The 12,857-nt window shown below is 35.6% G+C and overlaps 1 protein-coding gene and 1 pseudogene across 7 annotated transcripts; one reads left to right on the forward strand and one right to left on the reverse strand.

Moving 5' to 3' along the window:
* Positions 1-2,126: 2,126 nt before the first annotated feature.
* Positions 2,127-8,274, forward strand: LOC111291501 (uncharacterized). Of its 7 annotated transcripts, none has more exons than XR_016346294.1 (16): positions 2,127-2,316; positions 2,529-2,929; positions 3,015-3,136; positions 3,428-3,570; positions 3,677-3,951; positions 4,217-4,275; positions 4,369-4,463; positions 4,840-4,942; positions 5,052-5,146; positions 5,226-5,288; positions 6,121-6,196; positions 6,290-6,398; positions 6,721-6,833; positions 6,929-7,024; positions 7,421-7,529; positions 7,786-8,128. XR_016346294.1 is itself a non-coding variant. In XM_022883334.2 (16 exons), exons 2-16 carry the CDS (start codon positions 2,539-2,541, stop codon positions 7,918-7,920), a joined length of 1,947 nt encoding a protein of 648 aa, XP_022739069.2. In that variant the 5' UTR covers positions 2,127-2,316; positions 2,529-2,538; the 3' UTR covers positions 7,921-8,274. The 7 variants fall into 7 exon arrangements, 5 of the variants coding, with proteins under 5 accessions (XP_022739069.2, XP_089624049.1, XP_022739074.2 ...); XM_022883334.2 differs by having other exon boundaries at positions 3,015-3,137; positions 3,429-3,570; positions 6,966-7,024; positions 7,786-8,274; XR_016346295.1 differs by lacking the exon at positions 7,421-7,529 and having other exon boundaries at positions 7,786-8,274.
* Positions 8,275-8,793: 519 nt separating this feature from the next.
* LOC111291503 (receptor-like protein EIX1) lies at positions 8,794-11,878 on the reverse strand (annotated as a pseudogene).
* Between the last annotated feature and the right edge of the window lie 979 nt (positions 11,879-12,857).

The raw sequence follows: 12,857 nt of genomic DNA on the forward strand, positions 1-12,857 counted from the left end.
GAAATGCAAAGTCAAAATAGTTTTTTTTTCAACAGTTGATGTGGTACGTTGTTACAGTGTCAAAATTTTAATTCCCGAGGTTCAAATCTAAAAAAAAAAAAAAAGAAAAGCTTTCCAAAGCTGGAGTAACGGTATACTATTAAAAAGTTTATTTTATTGACGGCCAATAATTAATGCAAAAAAAGTCACGGGTCCCTTAAAAAATCCATTTTCCAGGAATTGCATTGGAAGGAACAAGGAAATTGAAGAAAACGCGAACAGCTACAATTTCCATTCTCCACCCAAAAGTTCTTTTTTAGGGTGAGTCGTTTTTCTCACTTCTGCATCTATATAAGTCGCAGTGCATCACCATTGTAAGCAAGCACTGATACTATTTATCATGGCTGAACTAGAAGAGCTTACCAGAATCCTCAAGGAGTTGGGCCTTATAGCAGAGAAACAAGAGAAACGAATCCAGTTGTATGAGAAGAATGCACAGCACTTAACCGTTGGTTACCTTATTTTCCAAGGCATAGTTATCATCTCAATCACCAATCAAGCTTCATCCAGCCAATGCCAAAATTGGTGGGTACCCTTCACTCTCTCCCTGTTATCATCTTTGATCTACTTCTTGGCTTACTTGAATACCGTGACAAATTCTTACCGGGTTCAATATCAGCTAGGCTTAAATTTCATAGAGCAGGAAACTGTGAATAAGCAAATACATGAGGCTGAAAGCCAAAAAATACAGATCGGAGAATCGTGATGGCAACAAATTAAAGGTCTGTAAAATGAGGTTCAACTATTAAAGCGCAAAGTTTGTATAACCATGTAAGATCAGCACTGAATGTTTTTGCAGTTATGTTGTTATTCACACGTAAGTCCCTTTTCTTTGCAAACAAGATTTTGGATTGGTTTAGCCAATTTCAGCTTGACTGCTTGGCCTCTACTTGTGATCTTATAAAAAAATAATCACGAACCTCTTGATTTTGAAATTTTTACGATATCATGTTGTAAAAAATTAAGTAAATCAACTGGAAAAAAATGAAAATGTTGCTTCCCAAATCCGGCACCTTGAGCCATACCAGTTAAAAAAAAAAAAAGCAAAAATTTGCTTCCCAATACAAATGCTTAGGAGATCAAATCCAGCCAAGCTTGATCAATCCTTGGCACTCATGGATGATATGGATCCTTGTCATTTGATGGCGGTGATAGCTTCTTTACAACTAGCAACGGATCTGATTCAACAATGATTCTTTTGTACCCAAATTTTCAAACCACCAATGTACCCGCATAGACTATATCTTTAACTAATACAATAGCATCAAAATTAAAAGTTTGATTGTAACACAAAAACTACCTAAGCGTTTAAGTTAATGACAGGTGTATGTTTCCCTTCTTAAAAGTATGAATTTTTTATTTTAAAATTTAATTTTTTTTATCAAAAAAATAAATGTTCATAAAATTACTACCATATTTATTGCACCTATATTTTTTTTGAAATATATTATACCTATGTGGTTTTGTCTGCGAGTAGATGAATAGTTTCAGTCAAAAATAGCTTTTCTCATAATACAATTATATATTTTTATTTATTTTGGATAATAAATTGTGAAAATAATTTTACCAAGCTAAGTTTTCATGTTTACTTTGTTAGCTTTCTTTCTTCCTAATTGAGAGTTGCGAACTTATAAGTTTAATTTATTGAAGATTTTTTTTGCTGAGGCATAGCCTGATTTTCGAGAGGTAACTTCTCCCCTATCCAAATATATTTTATAAAAAAAAAAAAAAAATCTCTGATTTTGGGCGATTGATGCACAAATATATGTGATATACCCTTTGGGGCATTTGGCACCGAAAGCCCGTTATTTTTTCTTTTAAAAAATAATAAGCATAAATTTTGTGTAAAAAAAAAAAAGTTGTACAAAAGAGTACAGACAACGGCACAGGATGTCATTATTAGTATTGTTTAATCCGAAAAAAATCTCTTAACTCTACGGAAACTGGGGAAAAACCATCAAACGAGACGGTCGTTATGGTGACGTGGCATAATTTAATTGGAAAATAAAGAAATTAGCAATAACTAAATCTAATTCGGTGAATATGCTAGCAGTACCCTAACTTGAGTCAGGCTTACGGTGTCCGTTAGCGACGCAATTTGACAAAAAAGGAAAAAGCGCATAACAAAGAAAAAAGTAAGCGCCAGCAAAACCCCTCATCAAAACCCGTAGAAGAATCGAAAGATCCCTTTCTTTCTTCAACAAATATTCAAAATTCAAGGCCCAATCCTTACGTTTCCTTCCCCTTCGACGTTCGACTTCTCGGCAATTCTATAAGGTACAAATTCCATCAACTATCCCCAATTTACACATATCTAGAATCTTGAATGATAATAAAATCAAACCCTAGATAATGAATTTGGAATCCTTCATATTCATTCTTGGGGTAAATTTCACTTTTCGTAATTTTTGTATGATAATTTGATTACTATTGGTTGATCCATGGATTTACCAAGTAATTAAGGCTAAAGATTATCTTTATTTCTTCAGATAATATAAGATGGAGAATATGCAATATGCTGAAGAGCTTGTGAGGGAATTTTTGGTCTTCAGAGGATTTACAAATACATTACAAGCTTTTGAGACGGAGTTGTGTACTGATATTGGTAAAGGGTTTCAAGTTAATAAGATATTAGACTTAATTTTCGCGGTGTATATTCCTAAATTTCAGGCCGAAAAGTTAGCTGGTCTATTCAGTTTCTTTAAGCAGTGCTTTTCCTCCTGGTCTGAGACTACGATGCTTGATACCTTGTCGAAATTGGAGGGCTCCGTTCTTCGGTGTTACATTGTTCATGCATTGCAATCTGGGAGGAAAGATAAGGTTGTGGAATTTTTTGGAATGAATGGAAATGATTTGCTTCTAAAGAGTTATGATTGGACACCTTGGTTTGGTGGGTTCATTTGTTTAGGCTTTTTTTATTTTGTATGTTTTCTCTTGTTTTCTTGTTGACTGATTTTATTGAGCATGCTATGCAGCCATTCCTTATTTAAAGAACCCAAACATGGATCCTCAGTTTCGTGTTTACTTCTCCAAGGAATGGTATGAAGCTCTCCGTCTTTCTGTGAGGAACTTTTTCAGCGAGGTCTTCAATGGTACTCATATCCTTTGGAATTGATGCTTTCTTTGTGAAGATGCTCTACATAAATTGTGTATGTTACTATGTGTAGATTAACAGAGAGTCCATAGGAATTACTTATTAGGGAACTTTTCTGCATCTCGAAATGAAATTGGTCTTAAAAGGTTTTGCATCTAAAGATATCCTTTGTGGTTGCGTTTTTGGTACTAGTAGATATTAAGTACAAGCACAGCATTAGATATAACTTTTTTCCTTGACATTAGAGTGATTCAATTAATGATGGGATTTTGAAGAATGTCCTTAACCAACCCACGCCTTCCTGCCCTATTGAAGATCAGTTCGGAAAAGAATACAATTAGCCGTCTTAAGAGAGACAACAAGCATCTTAGTCTCAAGTTATCACAACTTCAGGCTTTACTGGAGGATAAGGAGGCTCAATTAGGTCAATCAAAAAGGTAAGCATTTTCTGATTTTGCTAGATGATGGTGGTATTTGCTTCATGTTATGATTAAAGATGATGCTATTTGAACACATTATGATACCGGTATTGCTGCATAATAGGAGCTTGAGAGCAACTAATAGTTCGGCTACATCAAGTGGCGTCGAGGATGAAAATTTACATCTATCTGCAAGTAGTGAAGAAATATGTTCTCTTGCAACCTCACATTTGGGTAGAAGAGAGCAGAGTGAGGAATGTGCTACCACTGAACCTGTTAAAATCATATCAGGGCATGTCAAGTCCTCATCTGGGCATGATTCATATTCTGCTTTAAGTCTTCATGCTTCATACAGTGGAATTGATGATGCTGCTCAAGGTTTCTACGGTAGCATTATTGGTAACTGACATTTCTCTGCATAGCTTGCCCATCTTAGATTTGAGGCTAATATGGCAGCTCCATGACCATATTGCAAAAGATTTTGAAAGTATACCGTCAATAAGTATGGTTTTGAATAAGTAGCTTTGAGCTGAAAATATAGAGGGGAACCATTTATTTGTCATTTTTTTCCAACGTGGTTGGATGCAAGGCAGTAGGTTTATTTAAATGTTTCATTTTCTTCTGCTTTTAACGGTTTAGGTAATTACTGAATGTAATTTGACAGAGAATGGAAGAGAAGTGCTCGGAGAAGAAGAATTTCCTGAAGTCAGCATAGAGTTCCAGGTAAATTCTCTATTAAGATATATTCAAACAACACCTTGATTTCTTGTTCGTTTTATTGTATTTGTCAAGCTGCCAGAATTACTTGGCTTCCAGGAAACATTTTTGGGCCACACTAGTCCAATTACTCGTTGCCGGTTTTCTGCATCTGGGAGCAACATAGCTAGTGCATCTGTGGATGGCACTGTCAGGTATGCTCTTTAAAAGCAACTGATATAAACTTGTAAATATGTACAATAGAGCAATTTGCTTCCTTCGGCTGCTTCTATTGGGCATTCCTTACATGCAGGTTTTTAAATTTGTCTATCCTGCCCAATAGTTAATGGTCATTAAATATCAGAAAAGGAGGGGGAAAAAAGGGAAAAATGGTCATCCTGATAATCTGACTACTGACAAATACAGTTTAGATGGGTTACTGCTGAGTTTTGGCCATGGCTTTTAACAAATTGACTGTCAGATACCTTGGTTAGAATGCACTTGAGAAGACAATAACACTTATGATTGTGTTCAGAAGTCATTGTCTGCTGACTTTCAGTTTACTTTCTTTTCTCTTTGTTTTTGGTGAAGGATATGGACATATGACTCATCAATTCCGGCATCTAGAAATGCAACCATATATTGCGGTGCTGAGATTATGTCACTTGACTGGGAATGCAAATCTGACCGTTTGGTATGTAACTAGATTATTCTTGAATGATTGTACATTTAGTTTGAGTGGGGTGTTTTCACAATCGTTGCGGTTTAAAAATTCCTGCTTTTAAATTTTGTTGTTCCTAAAGCTTCTCATTGGCACTGCTGATGGAGGCATTAAAGCATGGAATGTTGATGCAAAGAGAGTTGTCTGTGATCTGAATACAACTGAAGCATTTCCAAGGTACTTACTTAGAATACCATGTTTAGTGGTTTATTAATTTGTTTATACTTGCTATTTATTTTATTTTTCCATCCTGCAGTGTCTTGGATTTAAAGTGCAGCCCTGTGGAACCAATATTTGTTTCTGCAGCTTCATCGCAAAGGTATCTTCTTTATTTATAGTTTCACATTAAACTGCCTATGTTCTAGATTCTGTTCTTTAGTGAAGATTGTCCCATGTTTTAGCCTTCTTACATGACTGAAACATGCAAAGCTACACTGCTGATGAGCTTATAGTTGTTAGTGAATTGGAACTCAATAGTGCTAGTGGTTGATTTAGTTACGGTGTTAGGTTGTTACTTCTCTTGGGTTAAGCCTGTGTGATTTTTTTAATTCACTTGCTACTGATTAGCTATCTATGTTGATATTATTATTGAACATGTGATAATCTAATATTGACTGATTCTTTTGCTAATTGGCTTTTTCAAACCTTAAGATGGCTGGAATATTTAGAATTAGTTGAATGCAACTTATGGTTGAAATGTGTTGTACCACAATTTCCAATATCTAGTTCCTGCTTGCAGGCTATGCAGTTGAAAATGAGTGCATAACTGAGATGTGAAACATAGGCTCAAATATTCTGGAATGTACTCAAAATGAATTTATCTGGGGAATTTATATAAATCTCATATAATGCATCAGAAGACCTGCAAGTAGAGATACTGTATAGATCATCATTGCAGAGCCTCGTGTTTCTAAAAATAGGCATTGATAACGTGGTTCATTTTATTTGTCAATAACTCAGTGATTCACACATTCTTTTGGTGTTTTCAATCAGTTATGGTAGGTTGTTAAATCATTTTATTATGTTGGGTAGCCACTATTTAGAATGCATTGGAAGATTGATTGCACATTATCATAGTTGTGTTTTTGCTTTCCCCTTCTTCATAAAAATTTTGGGAGCATGAGATTAGTTGGATGTCATTCTCCTTTCAGGCTTGGTTCAAATTCTATGGAATCTTTGGGGTATGCTTCATTGACTGTATGGAACATGAAAACATGGAAAGCTATGGTATGTGGCTGTATATACAGAGACTTCTTATTAATGATGATTAGGTTGTCTTAAAAATAATCTATGCCTTAATGGACTTCAACTTTAATGAAGACAGTCCTTCCTCTTGGTGAAGACCCACCTGCAATTACTTCCCTATGCTTCAATCACAATGGGAAGATTTTAGCTGCTTCTGCGACTGATGGAATGATTCATATGTTTGGTATCCTTTTCTTTATGGCCTCATATTTTTGTGTATCTGTGTTATTTTCAGTTAAGTGATCATGATTTTAATATTAACTAAACACGCAAGTTTTTTACCCATTACAAGGACTACAATACCTTTCTAAGAAAACTGCCTCACTTTATTGTTCTTTCTAAGAAAACTGCCTCGGTTTATTGTGTCATTCCTGTTTCCTGATTTCCTGGTTAGCCCTTTAGCTGAAGGGCCCACAAATCAGTAAGAAAGGAGAAGAATACCCACCTTTATGCATTTTTTCATTTGTACCAAGACTGTAATATGCATGCACCTTGACTCATCAAAGACATGTCTGCTGGTCTACAAATCACTGGGTGGCCTGCACATGACTCTGCAATAAGCTCACTTCTTTTTGGGCCAGATGAGACGAGCATTTTTAGCTTGGGCTCAGATGGAAGGGTAAGTGTTTTAGTCCTCTGTTAATTTTAGAGCATCAAATGTGTGCAATCTAAGCTAGAATCTCTGATCAATCTATGGTTTTATGTTTAAGCTAGATTGGCAGACTCTCACAGATTGATTTTGCAATGCCAGATATTTGAATGGAGCTTGCAAAACCAAGGTCGTGTCCTTTGGTCAAAAACTTCTAGCAGGTAATTTCTGTTTTTAGTGACTGAAACACCTTAACAGATCATTTGCATCCCCTACAGTGGCCACCTAAGCAAAGGCCTATTCTTCTAGATTATTTGTTTAGTCTCTTCTTTATGTTTCTTCGTCAGCAGTTAGACTCTTATAGTCATGTAAAGGGAGGTGCCAGGCAATGGTCTCCTCATCCTACCTGTTAGGCACAGAATGAGAAGAAAAGGAAAAAAATTATAAAAGGAAAAATAAAGGAGTTGAAATTGCCAGAATTCCTTTTGGTTTGTGCATTCCACATTTTTATTGCCTTGATATCTTCATTGAATTCATTGGTTATGGTCGCATCTTCAATCTGTTTGCATGAGTTAATGGAGCAGAATTTAGTAACATGGGTTTATTACACTTTGTAGGTTTTCTGACCTTGAGACATCAAATTATTATAGACATGAAATGGCTTTGGATGCTAATGGGAGGCAGCTATTAGTAACATCTGGTTCTGTAAGGGCACCCATATATCAGGTGAATCCTTGACACGTGTGGGCACACATAATTTCACTTGTATACCAACCCCCTAATATGAGCATACCCTCACATAAATTTAATTTGTCCGTGTCATTGGACAATTGTTTAATTGTGGAGGTAATGGTCCTGTTTGATGACCAAATCATTATCATGTGACAAGACTGATCGTTTCGGTGATTCTGACATATTGATTCTTTAGTTCCTTAACATTGGCAATCCTTCAATAATTTTTCTCATTTTTTTCATGGATCAGGTGCAAGGCCATTCAAAGGGGTTGAGAACTCTTCCGCACAGTGCAGCTATAACAACCGTAGATTGGCATCCAACCTTGCCCATTTTCTTGACTGGATCAGCTGATAACTCGGTTCGAGTAACTTCCATATCGTGAAGACACTTTTATGATTTGCCGTCTCAATGCCTCAATGGTTTGCCAGTTTCAGGTAAATGAAGTGAAGCCTAATAGAGGTAGAGTCGACAAGACTGTTTCCATATTTGCGTGCATGTTTGAGCATGTCAATGTTTGGAAGAGATGATGTCAGGAGTGATGTAATTCATTGAATTGTTTGTACCATAATGTATTTGTCATTCGTTGTAAAGTTTGCTCTCTCTCTCTCTCTTACGCACAGAGACAAAGGCCACTGCATAGTAGCATCTTTTAAGGTTCATGGAATACTATTTATCAATAAATGTCAACTGTATCAAAAGTGGAAGTTGATAATTTTATCCTGTATGCTTTAAAGTATTCCAAGAATATTTTTACCCATATATGTGAAGAATTCTTGGATGATAATTAACTATCAAGTGTTTGCAAACTGCAAGGAAAGCCAAAGAAAGGATGAACTTGCAAGGAAGCGTACGCTGTAACATCATCAATGGTTACATGCAGTTGCGGTCAAGACTTCCTTTCGTTTACTGTCTTTCTTTTCTCCTCTCTTTTTGGAAAACGATATCCGACAATATTTGTTTAACTGATCTGATTGCCAGAGAGTGACTACAGAGAATTCTTTCAATTTTTAAAATACCTGGGAGATATTTCAGAAATCATGAAGAGAGTAATGAAGCCAAATCACTTAATATTAATCTAATAACAAAGAATTAGACTCGATTAAATTCAATTGGATTTTGTTGTTTGTACATTGTCATGCACACCTCGCTCCAATCTTAAACATGAAAAAGCATCTAACAACACCGGAAAACAGAAGAATGAAATACACCGGTATCATTGTAGGTCCTTGTGTAAAGGCATGTCAAAGCAAAACAACAGACTTTAAAATACTTTCTGCTCAGACGTGCATCTGAGGAGAGAACACAAAAAGAACACCAAAGAAAAGGATTTTCATGAACATTTTTTTACCTTGCAGACATTATTGAAAAAGTGTTAGGTAGCTCCTGGATCTGATTTTTCCTCTTCTATTTTGCCTGTTGCGCTCGAAAGCTAAGGTTAAGCCAACCCATCAACTTGTCCAAGAAATGGAAGTACGCATGTCTGCACGAATGCTTCAACGGTAAAGCACCACAGAGTTCCCAAAAACTTACTGCAAATCCAACTCCCATACCAGCTAAAAACCAATTTCTAAATGCATCTTCATCTTCTTGATTAATGTTTCCCGGTTGAAGTTGAGGTGTTCCAGCCGCTGAGCAACTTGACGAAACTGGAGGTCCACATAGTGCTAGGTTATTGGAAAATGCTGAGGCATCAAAGTTTTGTAATTGAGTGCTCAATGGAATTTACCCTGACAAATTATTGTAAGACAGGTCCAAGTGACTCAGAAATGTCAACTCTTCCATGCTAGTTGGAATTTCGCCTGAAAGTCGGTTTCTGGAAAAATCTAGCACTTCTAACAGTCTCAATTGGCCAATCTTTTCAGGGATTATACCAGTCAAGATGTTCCTTGATATGTTCAATGACACCAAACCTGAAAGACTCGTTATTTCTCCAGGAATCTCTCCTGACAATTCATTACTTGAGAGATCAATGACTATTAACAATCCGAGATTTTTTGTATACTCGTACTCCCTTCCTTTCCAAACAAGCAATGCTTTGTCAATATAGGGTCCTATATCTCCAAACTGAGGATCACCATGTACATAATTCTGCTGAATCATTGTACTTAAATTTCCATTTTGAACCATGGAAGTAAAACTATTTAGGCATTGTGGAATGGTGCCAGAGAGTTTGTTTCGGGAGAGATCCAGGATTTGAATACTTGCCAAGTCACAAAGGTGGTAGGGAATGCTTCCATTGAATATATTGGCGTGGAGGCTCAGAAAAACCAATGATGTTAGGCTCTGTCCAATCCATGTTGGTATTTCTCCGGATAATATGTTATCACTTAGATCCACAAATTTCAACCCTCTACAACTATTTAACGAGGAAGGCAATTCCCCTGAGAAGCTATTGTTATGTAAATTGAACATTACAAGTGAAACTAGAGATCCAATGGAGCTTGGAATTCGACCTGAAAAGTTGTTGTTAGCTAAATTCAAGACCTGTAGAGATGGCCATTGTTGAAAACAATTGGGTACTATACCAGATAACTGGTTTTCTGAGAGGTCAAGCAATTGCAAAGCTCCACCTGTAATTCTGCAGAGGAAGAAATTGATCCCAGAAACCTATTTTTGGAAAGATTTAAGGAGGTTAAATTAGAAGGGAACAGTGGCAATTGACCCTCTAAAAGATTAGACCTTAAATCTAAACCTGGGAAACCAACAAACTTTAGTGACAAATCTGGAAGAATACCACTGATCTGGTTGTAAGAGATATTCAAGTAACGTATTGAAGGTGATAGGTCCCAGAACCAGAGGGGAATAGAATCTGAAATTCCAGCAGCCGAAATGTCAAGCTCAGCAAAATTTTTTGAGACTGAATCCATTTTGGGAAACGAGGTCCTGACTTGCAAGAGCCTAGACGAATGAAACTTAGTTGGAAAGGAGGAATCCAATTGTTGCTGAATTCCAAAGACAAAGAATTATAAGATAAGTCTAAGGTCTGCAGGTTGGAGAGATTGGAGAAACGAATTTCTAAGATCACACCATTGAGAAAATTCCCTTGAAGGTCCAAAATCTGAAGCTTAGAAAGGTGAGCAATGCTTTCACTTATAGTCCCATTTAAACCGATTGTTTCCAAGTGATAAGTCTGTTAACGAAGAGAATGTTGCGATTTGATCAGGTATTAACCCAGTGATTTGATTATTATCTAAAACCAAAATCTCCAGTGAATTCTCTGTGCATCCATTTAGATTTTTGGTATATTCAGAAAAGTCTCCGCTGAGATGGTTATGATGTAGAAGTAGTAATTGCAAACTACACATATTCCTGAAAGATTTAGGAATCCCACCTTCAAGCTGATTGCTGAAGAGGCTGAGTTGTTTGCGAGCATTCATTTTCCAAAAGCTTCGGGAATTGAACCTTTCAACTGGTTCAATGAGAGATCAAGATAAAACAAGATTGCTGCTAACATTAAACAACCATGGGTATATGACAGAAGAAGTGAGATTGTTACCAAAAAGCTCGAGACTAGTCAGAGTTGTTGAGGAATTGATAAGAGAAAGAGATGGGCAGATGGTATTTGGAAGATTACAAGATTCCAAACTCAAGCTTTCAAGGAAAGGAAGCTTGTTGACTACCTGAACCCAATCATTGGACTTGCTAAGGTTACTCAAACTGAGGTCAAGTTTTTTCAAAGAAGACAGATGGGAGAGCCGCTCAAGATTTGAGCTACTGTACAAATCATTTCTACGGAGTTCAAGTGATTGCAGCCTGGAAAGGTTTCCAAACTGATAAGGAATTGGTCCACTGAAACAAGCATAGGAAAGATCGAGGTATCTCAAGTTTCTGAGAGAACCAATGAACTCAGGAATGGTGTTTCCATTAAAATTATTGAAACTAAGATCCAGATAATTCAAATGGGACAAGTTAAGCAATGAAGGACTAATCGTACCTCCTAGATATCCATCTGTAGGTTGAAGATTCAGCATTAGGATATGACCAGTTCTGTTGCTGCAAACAACCCCTCTCCATTTGCAGCAATTTCTTTTGTCATCTCCATTTCCCCATGAAGAGAGAATGTCAGAGTCATCCACCAGGCTTTGTTTGAAGATTAGGAGCGGCTGTCTCTCATTCTCTCTGCACCTTGTAGCATTAACTTCCCCTACCAATATGTTGGACCCGAGTGTCAGATGTTCTTCAAGCAGAAATCCAATAAACAAGGTTGAAAGAAGAAGGGACATCACAAGTTACATTCTCATGATGATCAAGTCCGAGTATTGTGTTTGAACTTTCAGAAATTAGAGCTCAGGGCTCTGGCAAGACCGGTTTCAATCAAGCTGTATTGAAGTTTACTTTGCTATTTCATAAGAAGAAAACAATTCATTTAATGTTTTTCAGTCCTATCTGATCATATTCTATACCAGCAATACCAATCACAAGGTTATGCAAATGAACGTCAAGAACATTTTTTAAATCTAAGTCGGTCTAATTAGTTTTTTCTTTTATTTTTCAAAGATTGATGTAGTTTAAATCCGAAATTTAACTTAATTGATTTTACTTTAGAAGATAAGATTTAAAAGGTTGAGGTTCAAATTCTAATAAAATACAATCGCTTCCTTTATTTTCATATTAAAATTTTTTTTATATTGTAAATACTTGATTTTAGTTATTAAAATTTTATTTTTATAAATTTTTCTAAAATTATTAAAATGAATGATAAGTTAAAACAAGTGAAAAAATTGTTTCAACTGAAGTTACTTTATGAAACAATTATTTATGGAACAATATTTTAACATAACAACTATGCACGAAGGAATTATTCAAATAACAATTCTTTCATGAAACACTTTTATAGAATAATTATTTTCGAAATAATTTTCTCAAGAAACATTATTAACACTTTTATCAAAACCTCTTTTATTAAATGTTGCTTTATTAAGAGTTATTCTACAAAAAATGTTTCATCGAATGTTACTTCTCTTAATGAAAAAGTGAAAATAACTATGGAATATGACAATATTTTTGGATTAATTCTATTATTAGGATGTTTTAAAAAGTTTGACTTGGTGAATCAAATATGATAATAGTTAAGAGGATTCCTTTGAACAATTTTTTTAAATGAGTACTTCTCCTTTTCTTTTAAAATAGATGATGAATTTCTATGTTTACTATACCAATCACCAAAACTTAATTAAACTCCCGTTAATTTAGACATTAACACCTTTAGCTAATTCTCACATTATTCACCATTATTCTTATTCATTACTTAATATGTAACTCTTATTTTTGAAATCTATAAATATGAGTTTTCACAATTTATGGGAGACTTTGGACTTT

This window comes from Durio zibethinus, chromosome 11 (genome assembly GCF_047325235.1).
Source record: "Durio zibethinus cultivar Kanyao isolate XHJ-2024 chromosome 11, ASM4732523v1, whole genome shotgun sequence".
In the NCBI taxonomy this organism is placed as follows: Eukaryota; Viridiplantae; Streptophyta; class Magnoliopsida; order Malvales; family Malvaceae; genus Durio; species Durio zibethinus.

What these genes read in the sequence shown, in the direction of transcription:
- LOC111291501 (XM_022883334.2), top strand. Translation starts at nt 2,539, where the DNA reads ATGGAGAATATGCAATATGCTGAAGAGCTTGTGAGGGAATTTTTGGTC. An exon ending in CAATTAGGTCAATCAAAAAG is followed by an intron (nt 3,571 to 3,676) that starts GTAAGCATTTTC and finishes GCTGCATAATAG; the next exon opens with GAGCTTGAGAGCAACTAATA. An exon ending in TCTGTGGATGGCACTGTCAG is followed by an intron (nt 4,464 to 4,839) that starts GTATGCTCTTTA and finishes TTTTTGGTGAAG; the next exon opens with GATATGGACATATGACTCAT.